The sequence below is a fragment of the Fibroporia radiculosa genome (assembly GCF_000313525.1).
Source record: "Fibroporia radiculosa TFFH 294 genomic supercontigs, scaffold20660, whole genome shotgun sequence".
Taxonomy (NCBI): Eukaryota; Fungi; Basidiomycota; class Agaricomycetes; order Polyporales; family Fibroporiaceae; genus Fibroporia; species Fibroporia radiculosa.
In genome coordinates this window covers 102103-120773 of record NW_012133499.1, presented here as the reverse complement: position 1 = coordinate 120773, position 18671 = coordinate 102103, and the positions used below count along the sequence as shown (strand labels likewise).

The 18671-nt window shown below is 49.8% G+C and overlaps 7 protein-coding genes across 7 annotated transcripts; 1 reads left to right on the top strand and 6 right to left on the bottom strand.

Moving 5' to 3' along the window:
* Positions 1-247: 247 nt before the first annotated feature.
* On the bottom strand, positions 248-2237 carry FIBRA_07956 (uncharacterized protein; the record flags this gene model as incomplete). The annotated part of the gene is made up of 11 exons (XM_012329617.1): positions 248-261; positions 322-395; positions 444-519; positions 574-719; positions 766-992; positions 1042-1222; positions 1273-1382; positions 1435-1589; positions 1646-1754; positions 1810-1992; positions 2043-2237. The coding sequence occupies 11 exons, from the start codon at positions 2235-2237 to the stop codon at positions 248-250; spliced, it is 1470 nt and encodes a 489-aa protein (XP_012185007.1).
* A 1650-nt stretch (positions 2238-3887) lies between these two features.
* Positions 3888-4744, top strand: FIBRA_07955 (uncharacterized protein; the record flags this gene model as incomplete). Its single annotated transcript, XM_012329616.1, has 5 exons — positions 3888-4084; positions 4134-4372; positions 4431-4505; positions 4565-4602; positions 4661-4744. The coding sequence occupies 5 exons, from the start codon at positions 3888-3890 to the stop codon at positions 4742-4744; spliced, it is 633 nt and encodes a 210-aa protein (XP_012185006.1).
* Positions 4745-5363: 619 nt separating this feature from the next.
* Positions 5364-7240, bottom strand: FIBRA_07954 (uncharacterized protein; the record flags this gene model as incomplete). The annotated part of the gene is made up of 5 exons (XM_012329615.1): positions 5364-5661; positions 5714-5889; positions 5941-5993; positions 6048-6086; positions 6145-7240. 5 exons carry the CDS (start codon positions 7238-7240, stop codon positions 5364-5366), a joined length of 1662 nt encoding a protein of 553 aa, XP_012185005.1.
* Positions 7241-7995: 755 nt separating this feature from the next.
* Positions 7996-11517, bottom strand: FIBRA_07953 (uncharacterized protein; the record flags this gene model as incomplete). The annotated part of the gene is made up of 13 exons (XM_012329614.1): positions 7996-8165; positions 8239-8448; positions 8501-8546; positions 8594-8715; positions 8776-8922; positions 8982-9090; positions 9152-9315; positions 9368-9434; positions 9499-9579; positions 10321-10539; positions 10594-10653; positions 10710-11010; positions 11087-11517. 13 exons carry the CDS (start codon positions 11515-11517, stop codon positions 7996-7998), a joined length of 2127 nt encoding a protein of 708 aa, XP_012185004.1.
* A 781-nt stretch (positions 11518-12298) lies between these two features.
* Positions 12299-14204, bottom strand: FIBRA_07952 (uncharacterized protein; the record flags this gene model as incomplete). Its single annotated transcript, XM_012329613.1, has 14 exons — positions 12299-12373; positions 12430-12481; positions 12543-12733; positions 12790-12798; positions 12853-12919; positions 12972-13121; positions 13183-13289; positions 13345-13444; positions 13500-13551; positions 13605-13705; positions 13754-13855; positions 13917-13998; positions 14052-14070; positions 14127-14204. The coding sequence occupies 14 exons, from the start codon at positions 14202-14204 to the stop codon at positions 12299-12301; spliced, it is 1185 nt and encodes a 394-aa protein (XP_012185003.1).
* Positions 14205-14627: 423 nt separating this feature from the next.
* On the bottom strand, positions 14628-16662 carry FIBRA_07951 (uncharacterized protein; the record flags this gene model as incomplete). The annotated part of the gene is made up of 11 exons (XM_012329612.1): positions 14628-14671; positions 14730-14795; positions 14852-15136; positions 15192-15249; positions 15298-15414; positions 15473-15535; positions 15630-15729; positions 15779-15794; positions 15857-16115; positions 16169-16321; positions 16375-16662. 11 exons carry the CDS (start codon positions 16660-16662, stop codon positions 14628-14630), a joined length of 1449 nt encoding a protein of 482 aa, XP_012185002.1.
* Positions 16663-17632: 970 nt separating this feature from the next.
* On the bottom strand, positions 17633-18544 carry FIBRA_07950 (uncharacterized protein; the record flags this gene model as incomplete). Its single annotated transcript, XM_012329611.1, has 4 exons — positions 17633-17869; positions 17937-17989; positions 18049-18359; positions 18426-18544. The coding sequence occupies 4 exons, from the start codon at positions 18542-18544 to the stop codon at positions 17633-17635; spliced, it is 720 nt and encodes a 239-aa protein (XP_012185001.1).
* Between the last annotated feature and the right edge of the window lie 127 nt (positions 18545-18671).

Below are 18671 nucleotides of genomic sequence, written 5' to 3'. Positions count from 1 at the left end.
ACACATCGCGACGTACTGAAAATAACTGGTAATCCTCAGCTTTCTCGGACACGTCACTTATTTCTGCCATCGCTTGAATACCAATGATACCCTTGATCGCCAGGTTAGTCATGTTTGCTGTGCTCTGATCGTCAGCATCCTTCCTACGAAAATAGTGTCGATGGGTCTGAAATAGAACATTGGCAGAAAATGAGCGTACTGGCCACTAAAATTTAGGGAGTATTGAAGGAGATAATTTGTCCAATTCTTAAGGAGGCCATACTGTAAAAGAATTCACCAAAATCAATATCCCGAGGGCAAACGGAAAGCATCGAGATGTACATGTTGGCCAATCAGTGAACCATCTCCAGTCAGCCTCGCATGAGCCAGAGTCATGATGAGCATATTTCCAGATTCTATGTAGAGCGTAAGCAGGGCCAAACGGCATCAAACACAAAGCAGACTTGCGTTCGATACCCCAAGAACTCTCACTCTCGCTCGATGTTCCATTCTCTCCGGATGCAATCGGGTATGATCCCCCTGGAATTACGCATAAGATGGCTCGTTTCAAAGTCGGGGCTAGTAACAACTCACCAAGATCAGACATCGCGTATGGTAAAGCGGTCTGAGGGGAATCTTGATACTCGAAAAGAGGTGCCAAAAGTGGTTTACCGAACGACGCGTTGAGGTAAAGGAATAGGGGGAATGAGGCGTACATAATCTCTACAGGATTTACTCGTCTAAAGAGTGATGAGCACAGACAAAGAGTTTATCTTCTCAACTAACCCGTCGATCCCCATATTTTTCATAAAAATCATCACATCGGAAGTGTTCCAGTTGCCATCGGTCCCGTTGGCAACAGTGATATCTATCGAGCCAAATGTTTGACGAGCAGCGAGGGATACAATTTGGCTGTATTCATTAGAAATACTCGATGACGCCTGCATCAGTTGATTATCGAGATCTTCTGCTCGCGTCTCCGCATTGCTGTAGTCAGACAAGAATTCCGAAATCTAAGTGCATTTTAGACATCATTCGCATTAAGAGATACCATTCACTAACGATGTCTTGAACGGATGAATATTGTGTTCGATAATACGGGCTGCGAAGTTGGGTTTGGCCTGAAGAGGTGGTATACTTGATCGATGGGTCTCGAACGTAACCAATTGCCCAGACAACAGACGATTGAGTCGCCTGGATGCTACCAAGGTTTACAGAAATTGCAAAGACTGGCTGATCGGCTCTGTTGTAATTCAACATTTATGCGTGGGCTGACGACTGACAGCTACTCACGGCCCAATGATGCGGAAGTCGGTATCGTTCGTATTTTGTAAACTACCTTGTTGCTGAAATTGGGTGCGGACGGTCGGAGCCGAGCCTGTCTGATACGTTACGTGGGGGCCCTTGACAAATTATCAAATCAGATACCCTTTTATGGTCTTTCGAGATACACACCATGGTCATTGAGTAATAGGCAACACCATCGTTAGCTTGATTTTGTATTTCTTCGAACGCAGTCGGCGATGTGAGCTCAATCTTGTGATATACACTTTGGTCCGTGGTGGCAGTACTCCAGTTTACCAGAGCGGACCGGTTGCCGGATACCCACTCTACATTATACCCAGATCGACACCATTGACTTGCAAGCAAAGATTTCAACACTTACCTGCAGTAATATCGGAATAAAGCTGCACCGAGTGTGCTAGTCCATCGTTAGAACTGGCATTGACGGCCATGTAAGAGAAGGGGATAGATTGCCGGACCCAGTCCGACGGCTACATGCTTCCGCTGATTAGCTTCACAGACGAGTTTCAATCCTGCAAGGCGCACCTCTATGGGAGAAAGGAAGGTGATCGTAACATCCATCGGGCCGGCCTGAACGTTGTAAATGGTACGCGTTGGTGTGACCTCTATGCCGGCAAGATTTCCTGCTGTTGACCAAGTGTCATTTCCAAGCCACCTGTACGTAGTGGAGTCCACTCTGATGTGTCCCGTCCAGCCTAAAAGCAAGCCCTGGATATCCATGAATTAGCAACTCGCGAGTGAAGTCGCAGATTACTAACATGATTAGGCCAAAATCGCGACCATTCGCTCGTCACATTGATGCCCTTAGTAGTACTTTGCCAAGCACTAAGGTAGGGTGAACGTACAGCTAAAGGAACGGCAGCAGGCCAAAAGGTTTGGAGAGAGGTCGAGCCATAAGCCAGAACAGAAAGAAAGGAGGGCACCGTTAACAAGTGAAGCAGTCCACGGAACATGGCGTCCACAAACGGGAGCTGGGATGACAAGTGAGTGAGGAAAAGGAGGAAATTTTATCATGGCGATATATATCATTGATAGATACAGCGTGAAGGGCCAAAGCACAGCGCTGCACTATCCGCGTGACGCTCCAATATCAATACTAGCCTTGAAACTTGAGGCTTGACAGTTTGCCGCCCGTCCTCAGTGGGACCCATTGTTGGTTTGGGAAGGCCGTGTAACAGCTGCAAATGAGAGATACGCTCCGTCCAAAGGATATTTTGGATACTAGTCAAACGACCGGGATCACATATTTTTAGGACGGCATTCCCTGTTCACATGCAATGAGTTCGCGAAACTTACTATTTAGCCCAAGTTCGAACATTCGAGCAATAGCAGCAGTGCGCTGGTCCGACGCAGTACAAAGTCACAGCTCCATATGTGTGCCGAGAAGACGAACTTCAATCTCGGTAAGATCAGGGAGTTCCTGCATCATTCAGGCTTGGTCGGTAAGTATGGCCTGCTTCAAAGAGCTCAGCTGAAGCCTGAAGGGACCTGAGATACGGTCGAACGAGGGCCCGGGAAAAGCCCCTATGGACCTCGATACCAGAGTTACCGAAATGGGGGTCCCCAGAACCCTTATGTTAAATCTCCGAGGGCCGAATTTGGGGTCAGTTGCTGTTCATGACCGCCGAAACAAGGGTCTCTGGCGGGATCTCCGGTTCCATGGCCGCCAATTTGGGGGTCTCACATTGACAATGATATCACCGATCTCGAACGGCGTGCTACCAATCACTTAAAGTCATACTACTTTCTCGAGCAAATGAAATAGGCTATCTTGAACCCAAACATCCCCAAAATAATCATCACTATTTGTATTGTTTCATACGAGATTGCCACAATGTGATTGCAGCGCACCATTCAAAGACCTAAGTCTTGTCTTGAAAGTTTACTAACGCTACTATCATTGCACCAGTAATACAATTGCAACAGTAGTGCAATTACTGAACTTACAGCTGCTCCTCCGCCTCTAAAAGTACCAATAAATCATGTATGATACAAAATACAAGTATGATCACTACTGTGTAGGTTTCGTATGAATGAGAAATGCGAGAGCGACTCGAATGCCTCGCAAGTGTGTTTTGAGGACTACATCTCAATCAAGAGTGGCCTCGGGCATGTGATCACCAATTCCGATTGACACAATAACGCACCATGGCCATGTGAAGAACATACACACACTTATTCTAATTTCTTCGGAATAATCTGCATAGCGAACCCCTCCTGAATCCTGTCTTGAACGATAGCGACTCAAATCTGTGACATTTAGCCACAATCGGCATCGTGAATCTTGACACAGCTGATGGTAGTAGTGGCGTACTTCGCATAGCTTCGCAGTCCAGCCACTGAACGCCGGGCGGACAAAGAAAACGGCATGCGCGGCGTTGTGACGGTTGACGTGACGTGCCTCGGAGAAAAGTTGCACTACTGTTGCGATTTTATTTTGCTCTCGGTATTGCTTAATTCTTGACACACTGAGCCTACGAAATTCATGTGTGTACTTTCGAACATTCTTCATAGACTGATGAAAACTCCGGAACATTCTGGTAAGATTTGCACTATAGGGAGCCCAGATACTGAAAATGTTGCATTACTGGTGCAATGATAGTATGGATCTCGATCTTCCTTCTGCAATCCTCGATCCTTTCAAGCCTGTCTCGGAGATTTTGGAGCTAGCAGTTGAATCCCCACCGACCAGGGAGCAGAAAATTCAGTCTCGAAGCACCCTCATATCGGTGGGGAATGTCAATGTGATGGATAGAAAATACAAGAAGACAAAAGCCGCAATTTCTGCGATTTTTACGAGGTTCGATCCCAGTTGAGTCGAAAGTCGACTAATCTCCAGGAGCATACAGGCCGGATTTGGGCCTCCTCCGACCGCCGAACATGGGTGCCCGAGGGATCGAGCCTCATAGGGGATTTTCCGGGGTCCTGCTGAATGGCGGTGGCCCCGTGCTGAACACTGCTAGGGCCGCAGTGGGAGTGGCACTGGTGGCTCGCAGCCTTTATATTCGACTGCCTCCGCTCGAGATCCACCAATCCCCCGCTACGTCCTTCGCTATACTCAGCCGAAATTCCACAGCAATGTCTGGCAGTCAGTGTCCTTCCTATCCCCCACCCTCTTCCGGTCCGCTGATCGCTCGGATCTACAGAATACATCGTTGTCTTTAAGGATCACGTAACTGCTGATCAGGTCGCCAACTACGCGAGAGATGTGGATAACAACGGTACGCCTCACGCCTGCATACGCGATACTGGCCTATTCACGTTTGCCGTATCGTCAAAGGTGGTCATGTAAGCCAAAGCTTTGAGCCCCTCCTCAAAGTGAGTGTCGAAGAATGATCCGTTTGGTCAGCTTCTCAGAGCACCCCTTTCATTTTAGGGATTTTCCGCGACCTTGCCGGAAGAGTATTTTAATCGTTTCCAATCCCTCCAAGGAGACGTCGTTGATTACATCGGCATGTAATGCATCCGCCTCATGGTTCCTGTTCTGACCCTTCACCGTGATTCAGAGGTCGACGGCACCGCCACAACCCAGTAAGCGCGTTATGGTGGCTTACACCTGGGCCTAGAGATAGGATAGTGAGGAATATCTGAAGTGTATAATATTATATTAGGAGGCGACTCTTGCGAGCTCATCATGATGCTGAATTATAGCTGCTGTACACAAAGTCAATTGTATCCATGCATTGTCTATACCTCCATGAGTCATCCCGATCCATGAATTCAAGTATAGGGAGTAATTCCTTCTATCGTGCTCAAGCTTGACTCGACTCAAATAACTCTCACTTGAAACAACGATCGACAAAATGTATGCATGAGATGTACGATGCGATATGCTGGGTATCAAGACTGTAAGATATGAGCTATGAAATGCTGTTATCTGGAGGTAAAGATAATGAGACCAAAACGAGAAGCACTATGACAACCCAAAATATCAGAAGAGGCATGTACAGAAAGCAACCGAGAGGGTATCCGTGTGTAGGCTAGCAGAGCAATAGAACATATGGAGAATCAAAGAGGGTCAAAAAAGAGCGACGGATTGTCCGATGTTGCAATACCGCGAGTTCCACGCAAGTGTATCGTCACGCGGCCAGTGCAATTGCGGCGGGACCGGCCTCATTCTCCGCTGTAGCCTTGGGAACTTCCGAGGAGGGGGATGGTACTGAAGTCAGCTCAATCTGGGGCGGAGCCGTTTCAACCTTCTGATCCTGCGTATCGCTTGCGACGACGATTGTTGGTACCGACATATTCGCAGGAGCGATTGCAGGCGTAGAAGTAGCTGTATCGGATGTGGGCTTCTCCGCTGACGTGTCTATTGATGCTGCCTTAGGAGGAGGCGAGAAATCCCAAGGTCGTGGGACCAATGCAGCGGGCATAATCCTACGAAGCAAATATCAGACTTATGAAGATCATCCGAAAAGGAAGCATTTACCAAGTGGCAGCACATACAACTCCTTGGCCCTGATCCTCGCCTTGGATCATGTTAAACTCAGTATCAATGAACTGGGAAATGTAACGAATGAAAGGCATGATTTCGCGTACACCTCCTTCGACCAAAGACAAGGCGGTCAGGAAATTGATGACAGCATGGGTGATCGAGGGAACATTCTAGCGTCTCGGTTCAGACTCGAAACAGATATATAGGACCTAAGGACCTACCTGGAGATATTCCAATGAGGGCGGGGGTAACACAATCTCAAAGCCCCACCAATCTGAAAATGAGTCTCAGCTTTCACGTAAATACGATGATGTATCAGGTTACATACAGGTGATCGCCGACATTCGATCCGTAGGAGGGTGAACACCTGATGAGGTGCATTCAGCGTTGATATCATCTCGGTTCTATAGTTACGAAGGACATACCAGCATGGTCAGGCATCACTGCTTTCCCTGTGGCATACCCTAGCGCCATCAGCTGGGGCGTGATCTGTTCTACACCTTCCAGAATTATCTGAGCTGTGGGCAATGCGCCGCTCAATATCCCTGGGCCGTCCGGAGGTCCATTGAGGCCAAGGTCAGGTGTCGTGATAAGGCTGACAAGATTCATCTCTGAGAAGACGGTTTTCAGCGTGGTGATAGATGCGTTCGCAACACTGACGACCTCTGCGGTCGTAGTTGTCGACTCTACATGAACGCTATGTACACTCGTCTTCGTGTCTGTCGTCTTCGGGGGTTGTGCAGATGCGGCCGTTGTCGCCTTATTTTGCGCGAGCTGGGAGAAATGGCGCTCGTGTGCTTCTGCATCGCGATACGGTAGGCATACGGCATGGATGGGTCCCTTTTGGACAGCGGTTAGCTTTTCCCCGTTCGGACCTGTCCCCACTACAACAGGCTCGTCTGAAGACGACAGCTGCCGGAGCTGCGCAATCACCTTGTTCGCTGACTTTGGCCGTCCCAGCTGCGCCTTGACCTTATCTACATCAGCACCAGATGTAGCCTTGGACTTGGACTTGGACTTGCTGGATGCAGTCGAAGATGGGCCGACGATGAGTTCGCGAAGGACCAATGCGGACTGCTGAGCTTGCTTCTCGGAGCGCGTGCGGGCTATCGTCGGCCTGGATGCTGGTTGCTCTACCACGGGTTTCTTCTCCTGCTCCTGGGTTGTAGGCTTGACCTCTGGGTTGGCACCCTTCCCGAGGGGCAGCCATGAGAAGCGTCGCTGAGCATTCTCAGTAGGCCTTTTGGAATTCTGTTGCTCCTCTCCTCCGGAGCCAGCCGTAGAAGGGGAAGCAGGTGTCTTCGCCTCTGAGAGTGGTGAACTGTGAGTCGCAGCGTCTATATGGGTATCGGGAGTATGCTCTGCGTCGCTCGTATGCGATTCAGCTTGATGGTCACTGCCAGCCACCGCGTCGTGGTGCTCGACGGGAGGTTCAGATGTGGGCTCCTTCTTCTCGCCAGCAGGGGAACGAGAGCGAGAGCGGATTCCGAAGAGCTTGAGCATGGTAGGTTGACCAGCCATGGCGATGCCTGAGAGGGGATGATATGCCTACCTCTCGGTCTTGTCCAGCGGTCGCTTTTAAGCCAGACGCGACGGGCAGGCATCACACGCGGTCACGTGGGACGCATGGTTCTGGCCCCAATCCGTTTCGGTCGACCCTCTGCGGAACCACCACGGGTACTGGTCCTTCAGAGACGTCGATGTGGTGTATGCCGCGTGTGTGCCTTCGTTTTTGTCAACTGTGTTCGCTCCCCTTTCGAAGTTGCACAGCCCACCACACCCAATCCACGCTGCTTGGATACATAACCGCCAATGTGCACATGCATATGCGCAAAGGGAAATCAAACCTTGCCTTTTCATCTGATAGAAAATTCTGTCCAGTGCGCTGAATCCAGCATCCTTGCATATCCCACAGACAATGCATCATACCGACGCTATCATCTTATGCTCGGCGTGGGAGTACTCACAAGACATGCCAGGATAGAAGTACCTCTTCGCGTAGGCTTCAGCTCTCCCGCTATGAGATCCTCGCCCTGTGTGTATGTCGGACCGACGTCATCTGCTACTCATATTCACCTCAAAATAGGACCCAACACCAAAAATTCATCCCCCGCGTTCTCGCACGAGGCAGACGGGCATAGGCAAAGCCAGTCTTCTGGACAAACATTTTTACATTGTGTAAGAAGCAGCTCAGCTCCACCAAAATGAACGACCGTGCCCCGCCTCAGATTTTGGTACAACGATCACATCATGCACGATGTCGCCTGACGACCTGTCTACACGATAGGTACTCGCCATGGGTGGGGAATGGTTCCCGTCTGGATCCCCACGAGATGCTTCCAAATGGGACGTGATACTGGCCCCATTCCATCGGGGCCTGTCGGGAGATGCACATCCTCGCCGAGATATCCAATGCGATCCACGGGGCAAATTACCGCTGCCGTACCTATATGCAAGTCGTCAACACCTCCTTGATGTCGCTGGCCCATAAAGTGGATTTTGTTGGCCGTTCCACTCACCTGTACCAAAGAACTCAACCAATGTCCCAGCCCGCGCAGCCTCCTTGACCTCCTTCATAGGTATTGAACGCTCAGACACAATTAGCTTCTCCGAAAGGCCTGGTATGTTTGACTTGCCCGCTACGTGATCACGCGCGAGAGCAAGCACAGAATCGCGCGTCACTCCCGGGAGGATCATACCATCTAATGGTGGAGTTGCAAGTTCAACAACTTCATGGACCATATCAGTGGGTAAAGAGTTTGAGTTTGGACTTAGGAATACCTCCGTCGGGATGTTTGAACACCGCAAACGCGTTCATGGTGCCCACCTACGAACGGTTATTCAGGGAGAACCCGATATTAAGAGAATCAGCACCTCGGTGACTAGGTGATCGGGGCCATGCAACCAGAGGTTCTGCATGTATCCAAGCTTAGCGGCCATCCTCTGTGCGACCAGGCCTTGAGCGTAGTTAGCACCCAGCTTGTACGCGCCAATACCTGAGGTGCAAAATATGTGAATCAGTACGTGCCTGTTCTAATTAAACAATGAAGGCGTACCACCCGGCGCTGCTCGAATGTACTCAGTTGTTCCATAGAGTGCCACAGGCTTAAAGCCATGTGGGTAGTAGGGTCCGACCGGACTACAGATGACCATGAGGAGGGCATCCGAGGGAGGCCCAACATTTAGGGTTGGCTCCACACCAACTATCGGATGGTATTGTCATTAGACTCTGCTACCCATTAAGTTCGCATATAGGACTCACTTAACGAAGGTCGTACATAGAGACTGTACCCTGCTTCATTCGGGACCCAGTCTTTGTCCAGTCGGATCAACTTTTTCACAAGCTCGATTACACCATCACCGTTGAATGTCTGTTCGATGCATGGAGACATGGTCAACTACGCATCGGATATCACTATAGAAGCAACGCACGGGTAACGTCAGACGCTCTGCACTCGTGTTCATTCGCTTCATGTTCATGTCAGGTCGGAACAGCGCAACTTCCCCTTGGGAGTCGCGATAAGCCTTGAGACCCTCGAACAGACAGTACGCGAAGTGCAGCACAGCCGCGCTCGGTTCGAGTTCTAGTGGGCGATCTACAAGAGGCAAAGCGTTAGCTACCAATGCATCCGGATGCTCACCACATACAAGGCTGAATTCGAGGTGCACCCCATCCTGTGAGGACATTCCAAGGGATCGTTAACATATGATCAGTCTGTTCACGTGCAAAGAAAACCAGTCGACATGCGTTCACAATACATTGATCGAATTCCACTCACGAAGGTTTTCCCAAATGTAAGCGTAGATGGGTCTGGCTTAGATTTAGGCTGCTGCGTGAGCTCGACTTCCACTCGCGAAGGCTGGCGACCGTGTTGATTCCCAATTCAGATTTCGACACATGTGCAAGACGACTTGACTTGAGTGGACTGACCTCAATACTAAGTGCAGTGCTGGTGGACCCATATCGTGCTTGACTGTTCACGCGTAATTGAGTGTTGAGCACAGACAGGTGAGAGCTCGGTCGTGCGCATCTTCTCACAAGTGACCCAAGTTGCGCCGACTGCATAGACATCATGATCAAGAGCACAGGAAAACACAGTGGGAGGGAGGAGTTGAAACGTACCTTGCATGCTTTTGCCACGCTCTTATCTTACAGTGTTATTTACTACTAAAAGCGATTGTCCAACGCAAGCGACACTGATGATCGGTAGCAAGTTTTGAACCGATTGGGCACATATGTGCTCCGGGCGGCCCTCCGATGCACAGGTCCCGACTCGGGCCCCGTCAAGAAGCTTCGTGGATTTCAATTGTGCACCTTTCCAAGCAAAAACCAAGGCATATATATTCCATAATTCAGCGATCATAAGCTTTCTGAGGTAGCAATAGAGGGACGAGTATTGACTAGGATCCGGAGCCGTCTAATTCAACTCTACTCCGAATTATAGGCTGTCAAAGGGCACGGTACACCAATCACTAAAGCAATCAAACCCCTCAACGAAAGACGTTGACAATCATAGATCTACTGTCGAGGTGATTGGGATCTTGAAATATACTCGGCCCTTCTCGTCCTTGGGTGGCAGTCGCCCCCCGCGTATATTCACCTGAAGCGATGGATGAAGCAGTCTCGGCGCACCGAGCACAGCATCACGCTCCCTTCGCCAGCGAATAAAGGTCTCGGGGTCGGTACCTAGCTTCAGATGCTTATTGCGTTCGCGTTGCTCCTCCACGGTCGACCAACAAGTCTGATCGCGATCCTGTGGGTAGTCGTGTCCAACGAAAAGACGGTAATCTAGTGGAAGGGAGAGCAGTCGTTTCATCGACTACAGTGGATGGCTCAGTTGACATCATCTGGCAACCGTGGAATAAGATCTCACCGCGTACAAATCTTCTGCATCCCCACCCGGGAAGTCTGCTCGTGCGGATCCAACGTCAGGCTGACGTGAAACGATGATGAGATAACACCACGATAGTGAGGGGGTATGAGACGTACATTAAATATAGAATCTCCTGTGAATACAGCCTTTCCGACAAGGTAGCCAACGTGATCTGGTGTATGGCCCGGCAAGTGCATCACGCGACAAGACAGTTCACCGAGCTTGAACTCCTCGTCATCCTTGAAGTAGCAATCAAACGCCTTCTCAAATGAGGAAATATCGTCCAAGCCGTAAATGGGAGCGAAGGTCTCCTGCACTTTGGTGATTCTTTGGCCAATACATACGGAAATGTCCTGGCCAAGTTGCTGCTTGACGTACTGAGCAGCGGTCAGATGGTCCGCATGTGCGTGAGTTTCCCTAGATCGTGGAGACAACTGTCAGAACCTGTGATTTGTAGGAATAGAAGAGACGCAGGGTATACATTGATGCTTACAGAACGCGACGGACGGTCAATCCATTGTGACGGATGAATGAAATCAAGCCGTCCGCAGTTTGGGTTGTGATGGATCCAGAACTGGCATCGTAGTCTAAGACAGGATCAATCACCACAGCGTCCGAAGTGTGCGGGTCGACCACAATATACTGCCAGGTCGAGGTTGCTTTCTCGAAGAATGTGAAGACAGTGGGCGTCGAAGGATCAGGACTGATGTGCCGCTTCCAAGGTTCCGCTGGTGGTACACCATTTCCCACAGGTGAAGCTCGTCCCACGGCGGCGGCAGCGCCTAAGAGAGCTGAGGAGATTGAGAACGTACGCGTAGCATTTACGAGTCGGGATGTGGATGGAAGACGTGGCGCAGCGGCTCGACCGTGGAAACAAGCGCGTGCAGCGGCCAGAGGGACAGACTTACAGGCGAGAGGAAACATGAATGTTGGCAAAGGTGTTGTGCTAGAAACGTCGACGCTACACAAAGGACGGTTGTCGCCCCTTGGGGACGGATTTCGGCCTCCTTATATGACCTCCGCCATGAATTCGGATTAGGATCGCCTCAGAACTCGACCCGCTCCCGAGAGCGCCCTAGCACCTTCAGCTTCCCCTATCGCATCATCTTATGCGCATAAAACCTTGAGGCCACTGCTGTCAATTCCGGATACTTGTCGAACGCTACACCGTCGAGAAAGGGCTGGGCGGTACCAGTGGACGTGTGGTGGTAGGCTAGTAGCAAACTAAGGATTCCCGCCCCGGCCGACAGAACCGGCGACCGGATCACCGTCAAAGTTGATTTAGGCATGCACGACCTGCACTCTTAGGCTTACATGAATGTCCTCGCAGATTGTGATCGCTATCGCATTCACTACTTGCGCACTCGGGATAACAAAGCGGGATAAACCGTGAAGTCAAGCCCAGTGTCGGAGTCGAACAAGCGGGACTATCTATGTATAGTTCCTTGCAATTCTGAATAAACAGTCACGCTGATTACTTGAAGCTGGCACTATTAGGTCACGATGCACATTAGATGTCCAACTTATAGGCTTGTTTACAGAAGAAGGGGACAGGCATGGGCTTGATCATCCCGATGCACTCGAGCAAAAAAGTTCAGTTTCGGAAGTTGTCCGCCACGCTGACCTGCATTCACGATATAGGCGATGGTATTATCTGCGGAAGTACAAACGCTTTCGACCTGCTCCAGAACAACGGCTCATACACTCATGCAGCGTTTCTTGCCTTCAGTTGTCCAGCAGCATAGGCCTCAAGACCGTATACAGTGTCGTTGGGATATACCTATAGTTCGTTCATTATATTATATACTACGAGCGTATATTAAACTGCAAACGCACCGTGTAACCATCGTTCGGTGTGGGTCCGCTTGCAAGGTAGGAGCCGGCTTGCCTAAATATTCCCATATATTTAGTATCCGGATTATCATATTAGAATGAGTGCAGCAACTAACCAGATGAGATCTCCAGTCAAACCAGAACTAACGATTGCTGAGTACCACGCTTCGTACGTCTCAGTCTTGTTGCTCGTTATGCCAAATTCCTCCAACAAGACGGGCTTATTCTGAGCCTTCTGCGCAGTGGCATGATTCTCGATCCACTCAACGCCCCATTCGATGGGGTCCTCGGTCTCACCCCAGCTGAGCTATAGTGATTGAAATGTCAGCTAGGCCAGTGTGAAATTTATGATGGAATGCTAACAGGATATAACTGTAGTAAGTCAGTACTGACGAAATATCATACAGCTCCGACGAAGCAACGTACGTGTGCGGTTCCAAAGTCAATAGTGGGTACAGCGAGGTTGGCTGTGAAATTAATGCCTTCTCCACCCCTGCGCGCGTTCAACGTCAAGGGGAGCCATTTCACGGTAGTGGGATACGCACTGGTACGGGTAGTCGGTGCTACTCGGGTCATCGAAGAAGCCTTCGTCTCCAATGCCGACAAGGTGGTTGGAATCAATCGAGTGGATATAAGCTGACATTTCCGCAATCCAACTGGTAATCAAGGGAGCGGTGCAGTTGCCTGAGGTAACGCTAACATATGCCTTCACTTAGCTTTCAAATTTGCGTGTTTATGTTTAGATAAGAAGCACACCCTGTACTGCCCGCGCATCGCGGCTCGTTGGCGAGCTCCCAAGCGAGGATACCAGGCTCGTCAATGTAGCGACTAACGAACGCGTTAACGTAGGTTTTATAAGCAGCCTAGGATAATAATAACTCAGTGAGAATACAAGCTGAGCAGTTCGAAAACACCTACGATGACTACAGGGTCAGAGTAGAAGTAATCATGGTAGTCTGTCCCAGTTAGTTCGCTGACATAAACATCCATTCCACCATAATTGTCCCAGTTATTAGTGCTTTTAGAAATGCCAATCAGTTGGTTTGCCTACTATCAATGGCCCCTTCACGTACAGAGTGACTATCAGTCTGATACCGTATGCTTTAGCGGCCGCAACGACATTATCTGTGATACGGTCAGATTGTGAAATAAGTCGTGGAACGAGACTCATAACGTACCGAAGTTCTCTAGTCCGGTAGGACCGTAGTTCACTGTCGCAGTACCATTGGTCCAGAGCTGGTAGTAGTCACCGCTTGGTGTAGTCACATCATTGAAGCCCCTACGAGCGATCGTTAGGCTGAAATTCCCAGCTCTGAGACAATCTTACCATGTCCTGACCGCGGTGGCGCCTACTGCTGCGATGTCAGAAAAGGTTTGGTCCATTTCACTCGTGGTGAGCCCTGTGAGGCCAACCCAGTATGAGTTCGCACTTTCCATGCCAAAACGTCTGAGCCAATATTTGCGATACCAAGTTTTGAAGGACCACTCACCCCACTACCGTGAATGTTTCTCCATCCAGTACAAAGTTCTGGCCTGAAGTCTTCACATATCCTGTCACAGCTGATGTAGACGCTAGGGTGACTACTCTAAAGTCTATTTGCATATCTAGGCAATCAACAACTCACTGGCATCTCTGGCAGCGTGCTGAAGCATAGGCAAGTTAATGCAAGCAAACGAAGGCACTAGTAAGGATGGCGTACCTTTCTCTCTACGATTGAGGCAGCCCCCACCAAAGGAGCGAATGCTGTCACAAAGGGAATCACCGAACGTAAACGCATTGTTTAGCGATCCTCCAGCTACTCAGCGCTGGAGTCACCTCGAAGCCGTCGAGTGGCTTTATATAGTGAACGACCCGGCATCAGAGTGCGAAGCTCGCAGAACAGAACACGTCGTGAGGTACACACGCATCCGAAGTTTGTCCACGAGAATGTTCCTGACCGCGTATCGCACTGTATTCAGAGAGATATAATAGAGATGTGAAAGTATTGGCCACCTCCAGCGAAAACGGAGAATCTACGGGCTGTAGTTCAATTATACACGTACACGTGATATTTGCCCGAATTTCTTTGCAGGGACGCGGTCGGTCACCTGGTCTTATTCAAATAGTGACAACGTTGTCTTGAGATGAATTGCTTGATCATGGCGCGAAAGGTACGAAGAACACAAGCGAACGATGCAGAACTATATCAAGCGACGACCAATCAATATCCCGCAGCAATACCATTCTTTCTCGAATCGCTCGCAGCTGTTGGCGTAATACGTTAGTCAAACAACAATGCGAGAAGATAATAGGTTGGACAAACCATATATGATGCCATCTGTTTGCGCAACTGCCTGAATGACCGCCGCAACACGGTTGATATCCGACACTAGACCATGAAACTGAACCTTCCGCCACTGATCGTCGCAAAGCTAAGTCGCTTACCAGTGATATTGTGCCCCTTCTCTCGAAGACCGTCCAGGATCTCCGCAGAATACACATTATCCGCATCGACACTGGTTGGGAACAATTGATCGTGTAAGCGCCCGTACTCAATGGCAGCGCTGACATCCATGCCCCAGTCCAAGTTCAAAATTACTTGGAAGACCGATCCAAATATCCGAGAACCGCCAGAACCGCCGATGGCGAGATAAAATGAGCCGTCCTCGTGCTCGATAATCGTTGGAGTGATAGACGACAGTGGACGTTTCCCAGGCTCGGGGTAGTTGACTGCGACGCCGGAGATGTAAGTGGCCGACCAGCGAATCGGAGACAACATACTGACATGGTGATGGATATAAACCGAATGGATTCGCGACCCCAGGTGTAGAGAAATCACCCATCTAGGCGATCATTACTACGATGAGCTGATTGGGGGAATATATGCGCACCTCGTCGTTAAGGATGATGCCAGTTATGGGGTCAAGGACCTGGGATCCAAACACAAGATTGACAGTAGAAGTTACCGCGACAGCCATACCATTCTTGTCCACCGCCGATGTATGACTCTGTCAGAGAAGGGTGGGTCAGCACTTTCTTCGCAGTGAGAGGTAGGATCATACGCACAGTACCGTGATCCTCAACCACATCAAATATCGGGTGATAATAGTCAGGTGTATGAGTTCGGTCCTACCAAGAACGAGATATATGTCAGCATTGACTACACCACGAGGTCGTTTGTCTAATATACACGAAACTAATTTGAACGAAGAAGCGGACTCACATCTGTGATATTAGAGAAGACTATATCGCTATATTCCTTAGTGGGAATCTCGTCTATCTGTTTGGTATCAGTGGTGAATGCTAGATCGCAAACCCGTGTGCTGTAACATTGTGTCAACTTGGGCTCACAAGCCATTGATTGCTCCTTACCGTGCAGCGAAGCCGACTATGATAATTACAGCTTCGTCAGTAATGCACGCGTCGACGCAAAAAAAGAGTAGCACTTACACTTCATAGCCTCAATGTACCGATGCGTATTGAGTAAAGACCTGCCATCCGGAAGCAACTCATCATAGTGCTCCATAAGGTTCAGCATGTGGAGTAGTACGGGTCCAGAGGTCGGTGCATGCGTTGTATAAATCTTTCGATCGCGATATGTGCCCTGAAGTGCAGGCTTCACCTCAACTTGGTAATTCTCTAAATCTTTGTGAGACATGACTCCTCCGGTTGCTCTGACTTTAGCAATAATTGCATCTGCGATAGGCCCCTGCGGGAAAAAGGTCGATATCAATTTAAGACAATGGTGTTAATCCCACCGACCTTGTAAAGGGCCCCCGCACCCTCCTCGGCTATTGTCGCGAGGGTGCGTGAGAGGTTGGTACGCCGGATAGTGTCGCCTACCTCCAGGAGGCGGCCCAATGGCGCAAAGACAGAGCTCCAATCTGGATTGTCGAGCATCAAGTGCCTGAAACCCTATGCTCCAAATGTGTTGAACGCAGGTATCTATAGAATGTAATGCAACCAACCTTCATGTGAATTCTGCGTGCTAACTCGGTCTGGACCGTCCATCCACGGGCTAACTCGACACTGGGCTGCACAAGGTTCTTCCAGGGAAGAGTCCCCCATCTCTTGTGAGCTTCTTCAAGACCGCGCAGCTCCCCAGGAACCCCAGCAGCTAGACCCCCAAACATCGAGCTTTCGGGGTTTTCCAGGTACATGGTCGTGTTTGCGAGAGCAGGTCCGACCTCGCGGAAGTCGATGGTGTATACTTCTGACGAGGCATTCGGCGATGTTGGGGGTACGCGTACCGTCATGAAACCTCCGCCCCCAATACCAGAGCTACTCTCATAAGCCAGAAGTTTCGTGTATCGATCGAGATGTACTCACGAGAACATGTTCACGACGCCAATGCATAGTGTCGTGCTGATGATTGCATCGACAGCGTTACCGCCAGATTTGAGTATGCCCACTCCAATTTCCGAGCACATCTCGTTCTCGCTCGCAACCGCCCCATGGGTTGCCTCGACGATGTACGCATTGTTACGTGTACCAGATGGCGCTGGTCGTCGAGTGCCACGAGAATGACTGCTGCTGAAGCAAGAAAAGCCGACGAGCGATCTCCGGGAGATTAGGATGAAGAGACAGAGCACTATCAAGGCAGCAGTCCATTGTCTTCGCCTTCGATCTCGAGGCCTGTGTCCCTCTGTTCGGAACAGAGGCAGATCTTTACCGCAGGTATCAGGCGCAGTATCGCTCATGTTCCCCATGGTGGTGGAAAATCTCAGCTGGAGGAGATCTGAGAGTTCTCGGCGTACCTAGCGCACATACTGAGACCTTTGATAACGAATTGTTAATCCTCTTTTAGTCATTACCCGATCCGGGGATCAAGGCCCTCTTAACCAATGGAAGTCAAAACCTACTTGGCGGCGATATTCAAGAACAATTCATAGCAGTTGGATGGTATAGGAGACAACGTCAGACTGCATGAACAGCAGAAACTTGGTCGCGTCTCGATCAATTCGATGATTGCCACTTATAGCTCCTGATGATACCTTCGATCTATTACAGAATCTCGCACTGCCATTGCGCCATATGTGTCATAGACGAACCAAACAACCGTAGAGAACATTCGACTCAACTAGTGTCTAGCCACATTATATACCGATAAGAAAGTACAGGACAAGAACTCACAAGAAACTGGGACAACATCACGACAGCGAATGCAAAACAGTTAACATCTAGGAAGCGATCGACAAGGTATACAGTAACAGTCTCTAGGCTCGGTTATTGTGCAGGCAAAGCAACGAAAGGCTCCAATTTCAAGCGTGTTTCACCCTTGGCTTTGCGCAGCCAGTGTCGCTCCAGTACGTAGTACTCGTAGGCTGCGGCAGCCAGACGCATAGCTCGGACATGGTGTGGCCGGTGGTTAGCTGCAGCGGCATGATCGCGCGATTGCCATATGCAAGTTGCCAGGTTTGCACCCGTCTCGGGATGTGGTGTGCCGTACCAGTACATCAGAAGCTAGATAGTGACATATTGAGTACCATAAACAGAATATCTGACGGAATGAAAACAAGACGCGACTCACGCCTCCATTCTGAACTGCTTCCTCGTGAGCCTTTCGATCCGCTTCATACAGCGCTAATGACCAAATGATACAGATAAACTCGCCCAGGTCAAACAGAGTGGGTATAACTTACGACCGCTATTACTTCCTTCGCGCCGCTTGCTACGAAACACCACGCAATACCACTCCCCTTCTGCGGACTCTGGAAGATGGAGATCCTCCCAGTTGAAAGCCAAATCATAGGGCACACTCGCGTAATCCGAGGTTATCGGATGGAAACGATGCAGCTCGGTGTGTAGTGCCAGAGAAGCGGTATCAATAGAAGGCAAACGGGAGTCGGTTGTGAGCGGGTTCGATCCCTGAATGTACACGGGCGCCTCAACGGATAGCGTATTCTCAGGTAGAGAAGACAGGATGGGAGGAAGATAGAGAATAGGATTGGGACTTCAAGATAATACGTCGTGAGTACGCGTAGGACATGGTTTTACAGCACGATTTTATGGTACTCACCTCGATAATGAGACAATGCTAGGCCTCGATACATCTTCGGCAAGGGCTATATCCGCTGTGGGGGTTGACAAGGTATTCAAGGCTGAGGTAGGCATGGGTACAATAACTGCGGCAGCCATTGTAAAGGATAAAGTGTGGTTGAGAAGGCGTAGAGCGATACACAAGGTAAGTGCCATCCCTACCAGCAGTGTGCTTTATATATCGCGTCATCAGGCCAGCTCGATGGCATATGGGTCTGACAACCGC